This window comes from Gamsiella multidivaricata, assembly GCF_025024155.1.
Source record: "Gamsiella multidivaricata strain RSA 2152 chromosome Unknown BC939scaffold_24, whole genome shotgun sequence".
NCBI classification, from domain to species: domain Eukaryota; kingdom Fungi; phylum Mortierellomycota; class Mortierellomycetes; order Mortierellales; family Mortierellaceae; genus Gamsiella; species Gamsiella multidivaricata.
In genome coordinates, this window is record NW_026251732.1 from 12,508 (window position 1) to 27,902 (window position 15,395).

Genomic DNA, 15,395 nt, shown 5'->3' on the forward strand with positions numbered 1-15,395 from the left:
TATTCCCGTTCACGCCAGTCCCGAAGAAGAAACCGAAACCGAGACGTTTGTTTTCGTCGCTGCTCCGCTTCGATTGGTCGCCGTGGGCTCTCGACATCACTCTTGTTCGGCTGGGATGTTCTGGGGACCTACATGTACTAGACTAATCACAAACAAAGGTTCCCTCGGCATCATCATCGTCATCCACCTACACCAAGCCCTCCTCTCTCTCTCTCTCTCTTCCTTTTATACCAGGATCTCTCGCCTTCTTCACTCTCTAATCCAACACCTTACTTCTATCCACATCCCCATCGAATTCTCAACCATGATGGCCAACAAGAGCAATGTCGGATTAGACTCTGTCACCACGCTCCCCGATCCGTCATTACACACCACCACCACTAACAGCAACAACAAGATCAGGAAACCCCTCCGCATCAAGACGACTACCGATGCAGAGCCCTTAGATCGCAATTCCGACCTAGCTCTATACATCGCCCCACCTGCACCTTCCCACCCCAACACCTCGACCCGTCGTCAGTCCGCCGCCCATGCCGCGCCCCTCTCCTCGCCTATGAGTCCATTCTCTGCCATGTCGGATATCGCACTCAATTCCGCAAAGACCACCACTCCGTCCTCTGCTACTAGAAGAACAAGCGCAATTGCTGCGGACCATAACAGCAGCACCATCCTCTCAAGCCTACCAACCAGTGGTACCACGCAGTTCAGCTTTGCGCTCGAGAGTCCTCCAGTGATCGAACTGCAAAGCTTCATTAACGAGCACACCACCGCCACCACCCCTCGAGACCGTAGCGCTGTCCAGTGGAGCAACAGTCTCGACATGCAAGATCCCTCCATGGACCAGACACAGCATCACCAGCACCAGTCATCGCAGAATTCGGGTTCGTTCTTCCAAGGGTTCTTTGCGATCCCACCGTCTCTGGCCGGACGTCCTCGCCTGACAGAGGATCAAGAAGAGTACTGGCGTCGGGAGTGTGAGCGCGGCCCTGTGCCGTTGATGTGGCCGAAACAGCACGACCTCGAGAACCAGACAGCAACGGATGGGGACACCACCAACAGCTCTGGTTGGTTCAGCTCCTGGTGGGCACCCATGTCCAAGGATCCAACCGAGACAAGACGCGAAGGCGCCATGGCCCAATAGAAATCACACTCCTCTGCCCAGGATCCTTGATCTCTTCATTGTCCATAAGCCTGATTTGAATTGTTAACGTGTTATAATAAAGACAAATGCTATCATATATGGCTTTATTTCAAATGCCATTATGCTATTAAAACGTAGGCCGCAAGAGGAAGACAAAAAAAAAAAAAAAAAAAAAAAAAAAAACAATACCTGCATGGAAAATGCCCTTCGCTCAATACCACGTTCTAAGAGGAGAAGGAGACCGCCCTCCGCGAGGTCGCATCACATCCGACATCAGCTCATCATTGGCGCGACCGCCCGCTGCAGGTCCCCAGGATGGCTGCTGAGGTCTCTGTCGAACATAGAAACTGAACCTTCGCTTCTTTGTCTCCTCCTCCGTTAGCTCCACAGATCCTGGCTTTCCCAAAACATGTGCTCCATTGGCCTCCATGACAGCCACTGACTCCATTCCTTCCTTCTCAAGCATCTCGTCCACCAATCTATAATCCACTTTCATGTACTTGTTGCGGAGCTCTAGAAGACGATTCGTCACAGCATCGCGGTCCTGATCCAGATCATCATATAATCGAACATCTTTGTGCACACGCCGAAACTTGCCTGCATTCGGCTGACCAAGTGGGATCGGCTGGAACACCGGTGTCGAGTCCTTCTTCAATGCCTCCACCCTGGTTCTCAGCACCTCCCAGTCCCAAAAACCATCGATACGCCTCAAGGCTGGCCAATGTGATCCGAGCCACTCGACCTCAGCGGCTTCTCGGAGCGAGTGCGGTCCTAGACGAACGATGTACAAGTTCTCCAAGTGGGTCAATCCCGCGAGCTCACCCAGACCATTCTCAAGTGACAATGCAAGATATCGACGCTTCGACTGGCCGTCATAAACGCGGTTTCCGTTCAAAGCACCGCCCATTCCGAAGAGTCCACGCAAATCCCACGCGGGCGGTCGTCCTCCTTCCAAGGTCAATGACTCCAGATGCGTCAACTTGCCCAATTGCTTGCACGTCTTGATTTGAATCTCACGCTCAGCCTCTGCCACGGGTTGAAACGGTCCTGGTTGGTGATCAAACTCAATGCAAATGCTGAGCATTCGGATGTTCTTGCACGCCCAATCGTGTTCCTGCCTCGCAATCGCTCGCGCGTTTATTGGATACGGCTCAACATGGAGGACCTTCAAGTTCGCACAGGTGGAAAGGATGCTGAGGATGCCGTCATAATACACTTTGTTCCTGATTTCGATTATCTGGTCGTTGACTCTGGTCATCTTGCGGCATGCAGGGCCCATGGAAAGGTCGAGCTCCGTCAGAGTGCGGCCACAGTTGTACAGGACCAGGTCGAAAAACGGCGACTTGAAGCTGCAACAGTTTCTTGCCAACAAGACCATCAGACCAGGCGACGTAGGGGCCACGATGTTGGTCGATTTCTCGGGTTGGGTCTTCAAGCTTTTAGAGTTTGGAGAGCCGTAGGGGCCCCAGAGTTCGCAGATGAAGCTGAAAAACTTCTCGTCTAGGCCCTCGGGTCGGCAGTCCGAAAAATCGAAGGACTGGATCAACGGGCAGTATTGGTGCAGCTGACGCATCTTGCGAACTATATAAGGATAGTCGCGATTAGAGCCTGCACGCAAAAATTCGTTTTCAAAAGAGCTAAGCGCTCTGTCCAGGTCGAAATCACCGTCGTCGTCGAAATCAGGCGCGTTGTCACCGTCATCGGGCTCGTCCGAGTCATGGTCTACCCAATGTTCATCGCGGTCGTCCGAGTCTTCGTCTATCGAACGTTCATCGTCGTGGTAGTCCTCACTATCCTCAGAGGTAGCATCCGTGTCGTCCTCGTCCGAGCTCTGATGGACATCGCGGTCCACATTCTTACTCGCGGTGGTGCTCCTGTTGGTGCTCGTACTCGTGCTCGTACTCCTGTTGGCGTTGGCGTTGGCGTTAGTGCTAGTGCTAGTGTCTGTGTTTGTGTTGGTGTTGGCGTTGGTGCTTGTGCTTGAAGTCCCTTGTGCGTTAGCACTAGATCGAGCGCTGAGCTGCTCCGCGAGACGAGGGAAGTGACCGGCAGCAGCGGCAGCATGGGCAGCAGCGAGGGCGTTTGCATGAATGTTTCGATACATTTGCGAGCCAAGGATCCCCTGCACAAGCATTTCAGAGAAATCGCCGATCTCACCCTCGCTGTCATGGTCGCTCTCGCTCTCGTCGTGCTCAGCTTCCATGTCGTTATCGAGAGAATCTTCGCTCTCGTCCGATTCCTCATTATAGGCGAATCCAGAAGTGTTCTTCAACGAGAGCTCCCGCAGCTCGGGCATAACGGATCCGAGGTCGAGAAGTGTTTGCATGCTGACAGTAGACCGATCCAGGACCAGCTTCCTGATCTTGCTCAAGCTAGCTTTGGCCTCCTTCGACTTTGATTCTTTGGAGGCCTTCGTTTCCGAGGATGTGCCTGGGCTCTTGTTCTTTTGAAATTCGTCCCACGTCTGGCGCCAGTCCTGCAGCTCCTCCAATGGTTCCGATAGCTCGTTCATCTCCAGCGACAGGGTCCTGAGGGAGGGTTTGACAGCCTGCAGAAGGTTATACAGAATCCCGGTATCAAAAAAGATCCACTCGGCCAGGGTGAGCGATTCCAGATGTTTCATGTACTCGATATTGTCGCAGATATCTATGTCGATTTGGTCGGGCAGACTATAGACCTTGAGCGTACGAAGTGTCGATATATTGCAAGTGATGATTCTATCGACCGCCTTGGCAAAGTGGGCCATCCGTTTAGAAGTCCTAATGAGGCTAGGATTACTCGGAGCGCTCCTATGCACCATTTCCTGACCATAAACAACACTGACATATTCGAGACGGTTGCAATCGAGAAGGGTTTTTTGGCAAGTCGGCGGCACATACGATGGACCCAGGTCCTTCAGCTCCTGTTCCTTCTGCATCTCGTAAAGCTCGTTCATTTCCTCGACGTCTTCGTCAGGGGGGACTGCGAGCAGTCTCGCAGTGAACTCTTGCGGGGAAGGAACGGTGAAGGAGACCTTGCGGACGTGCTCATAGTAGCGAGAGAACTCGAGGGCGAATAAAGCGCCGCGGAGGTATTCGTCAAGATTGACGGCACGCCAGAGGAATGGGCGTAAGCAGTTGAGCCAGGTCTTGGAAACGAGACAGGCAGCAGGAAGGGTCTTCCTGTCGATGAGCGCTCCGATCCTCACGAGGATCTCGGGTGGCAGATCTGGGGGCAGCATGGTGAATGGGGTGAGAGAAGCAATGGCATCCCCCATGTCGGCGTTCAGGTCATTTCACCACTATCAAAGCCACTGCGGCCAACTTTTCTCTTTACGCGTGCAGAAAAAAAAAAGCACGCGTCAACTTTCAGCAGGCCCCCATGGGGAGTCAGCCACATCAAGGCCGTAGTTCTGATGCCCATACATCCTTTCTATCGTCTATGCATGCAACGCGTTCGCTCTTCTGGGCCACATTTCTGTCCCACACTTTTTCGAGCTTATTGGGTGCAGCACAGCTTCGCTTTAGAGGAAAGCGACCCTCCAGGCGGGCATGGCACCGTCTACAGAAACGATCCTCTTTTTCCTTTGTTTAATCTTGCAGTCAAAAGGGGCTACACAAAGGACGCGTCAATAATGGCTCATCCACCGCTGCGAACCATGATATACGCGACCACCCTGCGAAACCAATCTGGCAGGCCACAAGATAGGCTGACAATTCGGCACCCGTACACTTGCTCTTCCAAGCATTCTGTCCCACAGCTTCGTCGACAGTGCCTCGATAAACAGGTCCACGTTAATGGTCTCCACATTCCTTGTCAATCGCTCTGCGTTTGCCCTCAAGAACTCTTCGTCGACCTCATACCAGGCCCTGGTCAACCTCGCTACCTGTGGTTCCAATCCTGTCACACCCGAATGCGGCTCCCGCGACAGCCGCAGGACCAACTTTGATGTCTCCAGTATCACTCTCGATCCCTGTCCCTCTCCGTCCTCATCTCCTTCTCGTCCTTTCTCTGTACGCTTGATCACGATCGTCGTTAGAGCCCAGTGCTTCCATGATCGATCTTCCACAAACGGCGGGATGAGTCCTCGCAACGCCACCGCGGTCTCCTTCATGGTCACATCCCGGCCCGGCCCCATCTCCGTGGCCACACCCTCAAGCACCTCGTCCTGGGCCTGCTGCAGGATCTCCTCCACAAACATATTCAGATTACCGCTCAGCTGGACCTTGATTTCTCGAGTCCTTGACTGGGTGAACCCCCGGAATTGATTCAACGCTACCAAAAAGTTGTCGTACGCCAACGGGTCCGTGAACACTTCTGCCTCGCGCGGGCAGAACATGGCCTTGTTGGCCAGGAACCACACCATGGAGGCAACTGCAGAGGGTAGGTTGTGAGGGTCACGAAAGACAGCGGGTCCAGAGGCCATGGGATCCGAGCTATCGGTGCCGATGAACAGGGCCCGGGCTTCTAGGGCGTCGTATTCGGCCTGTGCGGAGACCATCGCAGCTATGGCCACGGCTGTCATGCATGTCTCCGAAAAAAAAAAAAAAAAAAAAAAAAAAAAGAAAGGACAGTGAGCGTCCAGAACTTGATATTCCGTGGAAAAGGTCGCGATCGCGCATGTTGGCACACAGTTAGCTGAAGACATACCGGAGATAACTGGCAGGAGCGAATGGATAAGACGCATGGCAAAGGAAAAATAAAATAAAATATGGTGTTGTTCGTCCAGGTTGTGTGAGAAGGGTGATGATGATAGAACAGACAGAAAAGGACGGATGTTCTGAGGTGGCCATGAAAAAGTGACTTGTGATTCAAAAAATGACCGTATTATTCGGCAGTGTGGAGCGTGGGAAACCCTAGATCACAGGCCATGTTGGCCCCTGGGCTCGCTCTGTGAAGACCGCGTTCACAGACGGTTTTTATTAAGTACAATAGTTAATACAAATACAACGGAGGGCAGTACCCATTGGTCCGGCCCTTATCCTGCACCGTCAGCTCAGGCCACGCCTGCGCAAGGAGATTCTGAAATCGAGTCTTCCCTGGTGAGCTGGTCTTCAGTAAGGAAATGCGTGCCAGCCTTGGCCAGGCGCGCTTCATCCACTCGATCTCCTGGATCCACATATCGTCGATCCAGCCAGTAACTGCGACATGTTCCAGATCCCTGAGCGACGCCAGCTCCTCCATCCCGCCCTCAATAGTCCAGGGCAATCCAATCTGGACATGATCCACCTTCTCGACATGCTCGCCGCTCAGGTCCAAGTGTCTCAGCCTTGTCAGCTTCGCAAGTTGGTTCCTGAACGCATCAAAGACGCGTTGGTTGGAATCCTGCTGACATTGTTGCGATTGCTGTTGCAGGTGATGCTGATATTGGAAATTCAGCTGCGGCGGCTGTTGATATGTTTGCTGCTGCTGTGCTCCTTCAGCAAGCCCTGCTTTGTTGGCTGATGTGACCCCACATGGTGCTGACGTAGTCTTTGTAGAGTCATAGAACAGAACGGGGTAATCCTGCAGTCCTGTCGATTCCGGTACTGCGCTCGAATCCAGACAAACGTATATCGATAGCCTCTCCAGTTTGTGACACACCCACCCGTTCTTGCAGCTCTTGCGTGCCATGTCACCGCTATCGCTCTCGTTCCCGTTCTCGCCCGTGCTATCGTCGGCCGTATGAGGCACAAGGTCGCCTACCCACATCATAATCTCAGGTGCATAAAAATTCACCAAATTTGGACAGTTTGTCAAGATCAGCCTGATATCGTGGGCCGAAATTCCCGAAAAACACGCGAGCCTGATACTTTCGAGGTACGTTCCTTGCGCAGCAACAACATTAGCAATTAGTCTGGACTCGATCTCGTAGTCCGCGAACGACACAATCCGCAGTGCTCGCGGGATCTCGAACAGGGTGCAGGTTGCGACATGGCTCTCGGTCCGGTTGCAGATCAGCTTCTCGAGCCGTGGTGCATTCCAGAGTACTTGTGGGTAATGGCGATGGTGGTGAGGAGAAAAAGACGGGAAGGGAGCCGTGGGCGGGTATAATGGATGAGATCGCCTGAAGTTGACTTGACTGAACGAGATATCGAGCACCAACAACTCTGGGGCTTCAATCTGCAGTTCTTCCAACTGAAACGAGGCGTGCGTGACAGCAAAGACCCTGAGTTGCCGAAAGTCCAGTTTAGATGGCCTGAACATCGATTCTGTAGATGTCGTTGCTGTTAATGTTGCTGCTGGCTTCAAGTGCTGTTGTCCATGGTTTGTTGAGCTGTGTCCTGTCGCTTGATGCTGCTGATCCTGATCCTCCCGTGGGCCTACAGCCATCCCTGTGCTCCTCTTGACAATCAACTTTGAAAACCGGAGGAATTTCAGACTTGACGAGTTCTCTATCAACATGTTGAGGTCCTCTGGCGTCACCTCCCATTTGCTGAGGTGCATCATAACCAAATTGGTCTGAAGCCGACACAACTGGTTTGCGAAGCGAATTCGGTGGTATACCGACATATCGTCCCAGCTCTCGGTCAGGCTATGCAACCTTGGGTTCAGCTCGATCAAACGGATGCAGGCGTCTGTCGACTGAAGGCACCAAAAGTCGTCGTTCTCCATGTCATATTGGTCAGTGCCCACGGTAAGAACCTTGTATTTTGGAACCAGCTCATGCACCCGCTTACGAAACAGCAATGAAGGGTGGATATCGAGCGACAGGAGGTTGCTGCAGAACGATTCCGGCTCCACTGACAATTGATATCTTCTCAAGAGTCCTTGTGTTGAATGGGTATTAAAGGAAACAGCAGTGGATTTGCGCGGATCAACATACAGAGCGAAACTCGCTAGAGTGAGATGCATGGGTTCCATAAGAACGACGTGGCGAAAGAGATGAGCATGCTGGCGCAACGTTTCCTTGGAGAGAAAGCGGAGGGTGACCTCGTCAAGCCGGATGTTCCGATACAACAGGGGCTTGAAGTCGCGATACCATGCATGGCAGACTGCTGTACAGGCGAGGATATCACGGGTGGCCAGGAAGTAACCGATATGGACCCTGAGTTCTGGCAGCTTCAGAGGGTGCATGGTGCTCGAGATGATGAGAGGTGGTGCATGGGATCGCGAATCCGTTGATGAACGAGTCCATGTGGGCGTTCCTGTCTTTGTACACGTGCGGCTAAACTAATTTCCTGATGCTCCTATTGCCCCTATTGCAATAAATAAGATCCAGCTGGAGAGACACAGAGGAAGCGATCGTCGTTTTATTCATCCTCGTATGCCATCAGTGGCATTTCTTATACGTGGCTCGATTCAGTGTGATCACCTTGAGCTGCTCGAATCCCTCTGCGAGTTCGAAAAGTGCCTCCAGAGCCGCCCTATTGTGCTCGAGCTTTTCTTTCTGCACCCTCCAGCCTCGAATCGACGTCCTGGCCAATGTCTTCGTTGTCTCACCATCCGGAGGCGACAGCGTTAGGTCTCCGATCTTCATATTGCAAACCGTCGCCCAGTTACCCCTGAACGCCAAACTCTTCAAGAGCCCAGGGTTCTTCCAGATCGTTGTATCCATAACTTCGCCCACATCCCAATGCCCATACCAGTTTTCGTACTCAAACTCTTCCAATCGACTGCACGTTCGTAGGATATCCACCAGTGAGGATGTAGGATTCTTCCGCATGGTGCTATTGCGGACACTCAGGCTCTTGAGTGTATCACCATGCTGTTTGATCGCGCTCTGTACAGCCTTGGGCATCTCCCTCAGCCTCATATCCAGTTCCTTGATCCCCTGCCTATGGCTACTGAGAATCTCTGCGAATTGTGTCTCATGCGCTAAGACAACAGTCGTGGACCAGTTGACAAGCCGAGGACAGGCCCCAGAACGGAATAATACCTTCAGACTTTCGACTGACGCATCCGACACTGCGTCCACCTCGATGGTTTCCAGATTTGGGCAGATCAGTGGTATTCGATCGAGCAGTCGACCCGGGTCGCCTCTGAGGCCCAACGTCTTGAGCTTCGGAAATCCGACTTGTCCTTGACACGCAACTCCAAAGACATTGACGGATAGAGTCAGTGATTCCAGAGTGGGCGGAATCAGTCGCAGCACATTGGGGAAGGATATATGGTCCATCTGGTCATAAAGGTCACCTCCGAACGACAGATGTAGACGTCTCAATTGCTTTAGAGAAACGAAGATGGTTTCGTCGAGGGCCACAGGGATGCGCGTAACCAAGACGAATTCCTGCAGATTTGGATTCAATCTGGCAAGGTCCATCGCTCTGTAGCTGCCAAACGCATGCAGTTCGATGAGTTGTCTGTAAGGAGGCACCGTGTCCACGAAGAAATCATCCAGCTGAGAGCGATAATAGAAAACTCGTGCATGTGGCGCGTATTTGTGGAGAACATCCAAAGGGACATCACCCATGACATATCCATCCACGGTGTGCCAAAAGACCGGGAGCAGGGTTCGACGAAAGCAGCACGAGACCGATAGGAAAGGAAGAAGATTCCTGGGCTGGAACACGGGGTCACATTCGTCAAAGTCCCATAAAGGGATATATTGGCCAACCAGGAAAAGGATTTCTGGGATCTCGAGCGGATTCATTACCATGGGAGGAGGTGAGATTGGTTGATGAAGGATGAGCGATGAGCGAGATCGAGGAGAGGATGCTATGCTTGCTGCCTGAGGGGTTTGTGGACACAAGTGTAACCAAACTGTCTATGGTCATAGTCCACTATTGCCATCCCCATTCACGAAGCACATGTGTGCATCCCTTGCATCTATGCGTTATTGATCCTCGCGAGAAAAAGCGCATTGGCCACCTGGATGCGAGATTAAGATAAGCCGTTCAGACCAACCAGAGGCGACTGAGGCGTGAGGTGCAGGGCAACAGTGGCATAAATTATCAGGATATTATTCTGAAACAGGGCCTCTTGGTGGTGCCTTAGCCCCTCATAATGCCATTGGTACGTGTCGTTCTTCCTCGTTTTTATCGCAATAAAGCTTTAACTGGGGATTGAATTGAACCTCTGAACGAGCTATTCTAAAGACGAAAAATACAGTCACATATTCAGTCACCTGCGCACCGCAAGCGCTTCCCCATGGACAGGTCTCTCATGTTGTATTCTATACATCTCAACACCATGACTACAAACCTCCCCAAAAAAAGACGTTATGGGTCGCTTTCGACCCAGGCAACGACGACAACCAAAAAACAAAAACAAACTCTTGTACACCTTCCTGCCAAGGATGACAAAAAATACACCAAGCGCGAACTTGAACTACCTTTTAGATAGTGCCAGGCGCAAGGATATGTATTCAATCCTTGTGCTTCCTATCGCCGAACAGTTCAAAATCCCAATGGCCAGGGCCTCGCACACCCTGGAGCAGCAAGTCGAATTACTGGACATACTTCATTATCTCGATGATCGGAAGGAGGACCTCCCGATCAAGCTTTCTCACAGATCTTTTGGGCGCATGGTAGGAGTCAATCTTCTGGAAGGTAGCCTTGGACGCATGCTCGAGCGAGAAGACAAATTACGTGCTGCAGCCAGGACGTACCCCACGGGCGCTCATTACATTGTCGATTACAAGAACTTAATGATTGAGGAGGTCCTCTACCGGTGGCTGCAAGACCAGCGGAAGCAGAACGTCCCTGTCAACGGCAAGATGATCAAGAAAGCATGTACGGGTCTAGTCGATCTTCAGGACGGTTCGAGCGATACCGTGTCTGAGGCGCCACCGCCATTTTCAGCCTCGTAGTTTAATGGCTTCAAGAAACGCCATGGGATAACCTATTGCCAGCTTCATGGAGAAGCAGGGTCGGTCGACCTGGAGGCGATTGAACCGAAACTTACCGACGTCCGTCAGCTTTGCGCCCAATACACTCCGGACAACATATTCAATTGCGACGAGATCGGCTTTTACCTGCAGGAGCTAGACGGCAAGTTTTACACAACTCTAGGGTCAAAGTCGGGCGCCAAGGCCAACAGGTGCTGCAGGGTTTCCACCCTGTTTTGCATTAATGCGTCTGGCTCCTCTCTCGCCATGGTAGACGCCAAGGGTTTGTTGAAGCCGTTGGTCATCGGTGATGCGTTGAATGTATGATTGTGTTGCAATCGTCACTTATTTATTCGTGTTTTTTATAACAATTCTTGACCTTTACGACTCTGTAATGCTCTTTACTTTACGCAAAAGCATTCCAAAGGATCTTGAAAAAGATTTGGGCGTGTGTGATGACGATCATTTACGCAACATACTCAAGGTCTCCAAGTCAAATTTTAGAGGCAAGTTGACGATTTCGCTGGAGAGTCCCTCAAGGAACTTTTCTGCATGGACCTTCAATGACGTTTGCGCTGAATATAATCTCCCCGAGAGCACCGATCCCTCTCTCTCCGTGATTCCACAATTCGCCGAGATAGAAGCCGCCATATTGGATTCCGACCTACACAAAGAAGCCCTGGATCAACTTATCAAGGAGGTGGACTTTAGGACCCATGCGCTGCAGTTAACAGGTGCAAATGATGCAACGAAATCGATAATCATGGCGTCGTTCCTAGTCGCGGCCACAAGATTGTTTGAGGAAGACTTGTTTCTTGGTCGTCGAGGGAATGGACCAGTGGACTTTTCGGTGCATTCGCGAAAGACTATGGACTATTCACTCGGTGTCACAGAAGTGAAGAAGGAAGATCTCCGTCAAGGCATGGTTCAGAACATCGTACAACTGGAAGCAACCTTGACAGCAAAGAAGCGTAAGAGGGAAAAATATGAAATGGAAGGAGAGGAAGGGCCACCATGCAAGTTGAGGTCATATGGGATTGTCACGGATACACAGAAGTGGTTTTTTCTGGAATGCACATTGGATGACGAGGAAGAGGTATCATATGGGATGGCCCAGATTCCGGAGGAGGCGAACTACCGTCTTGAGTGGCGAGGTAGCGTCCAAGTCATCTTCCAGAAGCTTGTCTGGCTTTTTTCTCGAATGCGAGACGAATTGCCGGTCCGTGATAGTTACGCCAGAAAGATGACTTCATCACCAAGCAATAAGAGGATGATACTGGATGTGTAGGACGTTAAAAATAATGGAAGGACTTCACCGTAGTTTTTGCGAATAAATGCGACGAAGATGCAGAAGACGAAATTATCATAAGCAGCTTCCGCAAATCGTATGGTTGATGAGGAAAATGCAGTCCGAGATATCCAAGTGCGAGCTCAGACACAAGAAGCAGAAGAGCAATGGAGGCGGTAGTAGTGGTGCATGTGTACCTGAGTCTACGCTCAAGATGCAGCGTGTCTAGAGACTACGTTGTTAGGACTCTCCAGCACTCTGGATGCTGCGTGTGAGAAGGGTCTAAGCGACTTTTTTAAGAACTTTCCTCCAGCATCCAAAGCCAACGTAACGTTTTGTTTGATCCCTCAATCCCGACCCCCTCAGTCTTACCTCTCTCTCGGGACAAAATCCTGAGGGGTCTCCTGGGATGTGTCCATAGTGCAGGGAGTGAACAGTAAGATGGCAATGCGTCAGTGAGCCGAGGTCCGAAGCCATGGACAAGTCCGTGCGCACGCTGCTGCTGCTGCTGCTGGACCCTGCAACTACTGTGGCTAGAGATTCTTTTTGCTATCCTGACCAACAGTGCCGTGGAGTCGTGGGGCGGTATGAGGCAAACAAAAGAGACGACAGGGTGTTGGGAATAATGGTAGATAGACCCTAGACTATTTCGAGAAAGTAAGCGGCGGGAACGGGAGCAGAGCAGTCCTGCGTGTGTGCGAGATAGAAGATAGAAGATAGAAAATAGAAAATAGAGACGCATTAGTGGTATTCCATCCATGTACGTGAAAATACAAAATACAAGCACCGGTGCGGCACGTAAAACTGAGATAATGCATTCCACTGATCCAATGGATCGACTCCCATCCAAAAGGGGAGGGGGAGAGGGAAGAGGCTCCAGCGAGATCAGTCTGCGGTCGAGGTTGTGTCATTTTGGTGCAGGGATCCGAATCTCCTCTCCCTGCCGGGGTCCTCCCTCTCCCCCTCCCCAGAGACATTCCCATCTCCACTCCCTTTCCTCTTCATCTTACTCATCCTCGTCCTGCAAGCCAACTGCCCCCATGCTGATCCCCTTCCTGTCAACAGTATGGACACCCACCTATGCCTCGGATGGACACCTCCTCCAATCTCGCCCTCACTGACCCCAACACCCGTCTTCTGTTTTCAACCCATACTTAGCCAACTGTCTTCGCACGCTGCCAGCACCATAGTCTTCGGTGTGCGGTCGCATGGATCCCCAAGGACATTTCCGCACCCTCACATCCTGATCATACCCGTCATCGGAGGACACTGGCGCCAATCGCCCTTTATTCCACAACCACTAACCTTGCTCGGTCATCATCAGCAGGACCGCACTCGTCTTCATCTCCCTTCGCAAATCAGAGGCGCCAGTTTCACAGCAGCGACGGTGCTCTTAACGGCAATTCTGCTGCTGCTGCTGTAGTCGATACCAGCAATGAGCCCCAGCATCACATCCATACTAACAACCAAAGCCGCAACCCCAGCGCCAACATCGACAAGAACAACGCTGGGACAAACATCAGTCATGGAGTAACCAAGGGATCCTTTTCGGGAACGTCGCCTGTCAGACAACGTCGACCCAACTTCATCAGGGACTTTGAGGTGCCCCCAGATATGTCGAGACTGCCCCCAAAGTTCGGAGACAATCAGCACATCGACATCGACAATGAGATGTGGCAGCAACTCAAGGCCGTAGTCGATACGATCCATCACAAGGCCCCGATCAGATATGCCTTCGCATACGGATCCGGAGTCTTTGCTCAAAAGGGCTACGACGGCAAGGTAAGCAGGGTGTTGCTAGATTGGTGTTATTGGGGATCGCTGTTAAAGAGACAGGCGCAGGCTGGATCAGACAGTTTGCCATGCACACTTGCGTTGCATTTCCATTCCGTTGGACAATTGTGAGCCCAATCTTCAGTCGCTTCCAGTCCCCCACACAAACCAAATTTCCTTTTTTTGCCGGAAAAAAAATGGCTCAACCTTTCCGCCTTTTTTTTTTTTATGGTGCAAACATACCGAACTTTGCGGGAGGGGTTCTACTAGTCCTGAGGCATTGCTTGAACAACGGTGCTGATATTCTCATTTGCATTGTTATTCAAACGGATAGAAAAAGCCCATGGTCGACTTTATTTTCGCTGTCTCGCATCCACAGCATTGGCACTCGCTCAACTTGCAGGCAAACCCGCATCATTATTCCTTCATGGGCAAGCTCGGCAGCAAGGCCGTGGCCATGACTCAGGAGCGATTTGGTGCAGGAGTTTATTTTAACCCATATGTTGAAGTAAATGGCATGGTAAGGCATAACGCTCTGGAAAAGACACCACATGATACTATAGATACAATGCATTGGATTTCATTGCTGATGACCTATGCCTTTTTTTTTGTTTTTGTTCCAAATCATAGACGATCAAATACGGAGTCGTGTCCATCGATACCCTGTGCAATGATCTGCTAAACTGGGAGACGATGTATCTCTCTGGGCGCCTCCACAAGCCTGTAGGTCTCAACGCTGTGCAGCTTCCATACAACCATAGCTAAATGTCTTTATTAACAGTGCATCCATTTTTATTATATTTTTGAAACTTCTTTTAGGTGAAGATCTTGATTGACGATCCACGGACAAAACTCTCAAACCAAGTCAATCTGTTCAATGCTACTCGTGTCGCTTTGCTCTCGCTACCAAAGTCGTTCACCTCAGAGGAATTGTTCACCAAGATTGCGGGATTTTCGTATATGGGTGATTTTAGGATGAGCATTGGCGAGAATCCGCACAAGGTCCAAAACATTGTCCAGGCCCAGCTTGCACAGTTCCATCGTCTCTACGACCCTCTACTCGCCAACCTCAACAATGTCACTACGCTGCGCGAGGGCTTTTTGGAGCAGGACGACAGTCCGTTGGTCCGATCGCGGACATTCCAGAAACTGCCACCAAGGCTGAAGCAAGGGGTCCTGTACCGATACCACTCAGCCTTGTCCAAGGCCGGCGTGGAGATTGTCAAGGAGGAGGGAGAAGAGATCCAGTCGGTGGCGACAGCGCCTGATCTTGAGAAGTATCTGAACAAGACGGTCCATTCAATTGTTCAAATTCCAGCTTTGAGCCAGTCGATCAAGGGTATTGCTACAGCAGGTGTTGTCAAGACTACAAAGTATGGCATGGAGAAGCTAGGCAAATGGTGGAGCCGTGACAAGTAGTATAGACAAATACAGAGCATGAGCAACAGCCGCAGCCGCATGTATTT

General features: G+C 51.3%; 7 protein-coding genes across 7 annotated transcripts; 3 read left to right on the top strand and 4 right to left on the bottom strand.

Moving 5' to 3' along the window:
* The first annotated feature begins 187 nt into the window (after positions 1–187).
* On the top strand, positions 188–1,276 carry BC939DRAFT_447853 (uncharacterized protein). The gene has a single exon (XM_051555156.1). The coding sequence runs from the start codon at positions 305–307 to the stop codon at positions 1,139–1,141; it is 837 nt and encodes a 278-aa protein (XP_051413330.1). The 5' UTR covers positions 188–304; the 3' UTR covers positions 1,142–1,276.
* BC939DRAFT_121322 (uncharacterized protein) lies at positions 1,178–4,572 on the bottom strand. Its single transcript, XM_051549994.1, has 2 exons — positions 1,331–4,572; positions 1,178–1,191 (listed from the first exon to the last, which is right to left on the bottom strand). The coding sequence occupies exon 1, from the start codon at positions 4,395–4,397 to the stop codon at positions 1,353–1,355; it is 3,045 nt and encodes a 1,014-aa protein (XP_051413331.1). The 5' UTR covers positions 4,398–4,572; the 3' UTR covers positions 1,178–1,191; positions 1,331–1,352.
* Positions 4,573–4,681: 109 nt separating this feature from the next.
* BC939DRAFT_476064 (uncharacterized protein) lies at positions 4,682–5,807 on the bottom strand (the record flags this gene model as incomplete). Its single annotated transcript, XM_051558557.1, has 3 exons — positions 4,682–4,732; positions 5,007–5,626; positions 5,771–5,807. The coding sequence occupies 3 exons, from the start codon at positions 5,805–5,807 to the stop codon at positions 4,682–4,684; spliced, it is 708 nt and encodes a 235-aa protein (XP_051413332.1).
* A 248-nt stretch (positions 5,808–6,055) lies between these two features.
* On the bottom strand, positions 6,056–8,176 carry BC939DRAFT_502069 (uncharacterized protein; the record flags this gene model as incomplete). Its single annotated transcript, XM_051560240.1, has 1 exon — positions 6,056–8,176. The coding sequence occupies one exon, from the start codon at positions 8,174–8,176 to the stop codon at positions 6,056–6,058; it is 2,121 nt and encodes a 706-aa protein (XP_051413333.1).
* Positions 8,177–8,232: 56 nt separating this feature from the next.
* BC939DRAFT_121340 (uncharacterized protein) lies at positions 8,233–9,869 on the bottom strand. The gene has a single exon (XM_051549995.1). It carries the CDS (start codon positions 9,696–9,698, stop codon positions 8,373–8,375), a length of 1,326 nt encoding a protein of 441 aa, XP_051413334.1. The 5' UTR covers positions 9,699–9,869; the 3' UTR covers positions 8,233–8,372.
* A 1,135-nt stretch (positions 9,870–11,004) lies between these two features.
* On the top strand, positions 11,005–12,852 carry BC939DRAFT_447862 (uncharacterized protein). Its single transcript, XM_051555157.1, has 2 exons — positions 11,005–11,741; positions 12,529–12,852. Exons 1-2 carry the CDS (start codon positions 11,188–11,190, stop codon positions 12,575–12,577), a joined length of 603 nt encoding a protein of 200 aa, XP_051413335.1. The 5' UTR covers positions 11,005–11,187; the 3' UTR covers positions 12,578–12,852.
* Positions 12,853–14,272: 1,420 nt separating this feature from the next.
* Positions 14,273–15,348, top strand: BC939DRAFT_395864 (mitochondrial matrix Mmp37; the record flags this gene model as incomplete). The annotated part of the gene is made up of 3 exons (XM_051552249.1): positions 14,273–14,449; positions 14,560–14,652; positions 14,749–15,348. The coding sequence occupies 3 exons, from the start codon at positions 14,273–14,275 to the stop codon at positions 15,346–15,348; spliced, it is 870 nt and encodes a 289-aa protein (XP_051413336.1).
* Positions 15,349–15,395: the final 47 nt, after the last annotated feature.

What these genes read in the sequence shown, in the direction of transcription:
- BC939DRAFT_121340 (XM_051549995.1), bottom strand. Translation starts at nt 9,698, where the DNA reads ATGGTAATGAATCCGCTCGAGATCCCAGAAATCCTTTTCCTGGTTGGC.
- BC939DRAFT_121322 (XM_051549994.1), bottom strand. Translation starts at nt 4,397, where the DNA reads ATGGGGGATGCCATTGCTTCTCTCACCCCATTCACCATGCTGCCCCCA.
- BC939DRAFT_447862 (XM_051555157.1), top strand. Translation starts at nt 11,188, where the DNA reads ATGTATGATTGTGTTGCAATCGTCACTTATTTATTCGTGTTTTTTATA. An exon ending in CATTCGCGAAAGACTATGGA is followed by an intron (nt 11,742 to 12,528) that starts CTATTCACTCGG and finishes CCTCAGTCTTAC; the next exon opens with CTCTCTCTCGGGACAAAATC.
- BC939DRAFT_447853 (XM_051555156.1), top strand. Translation starts at nt 305, where the DNA reads ATGATGGCCAACAAGAGCAATGTCGGATTAGACTCTGTCACCACGCTC.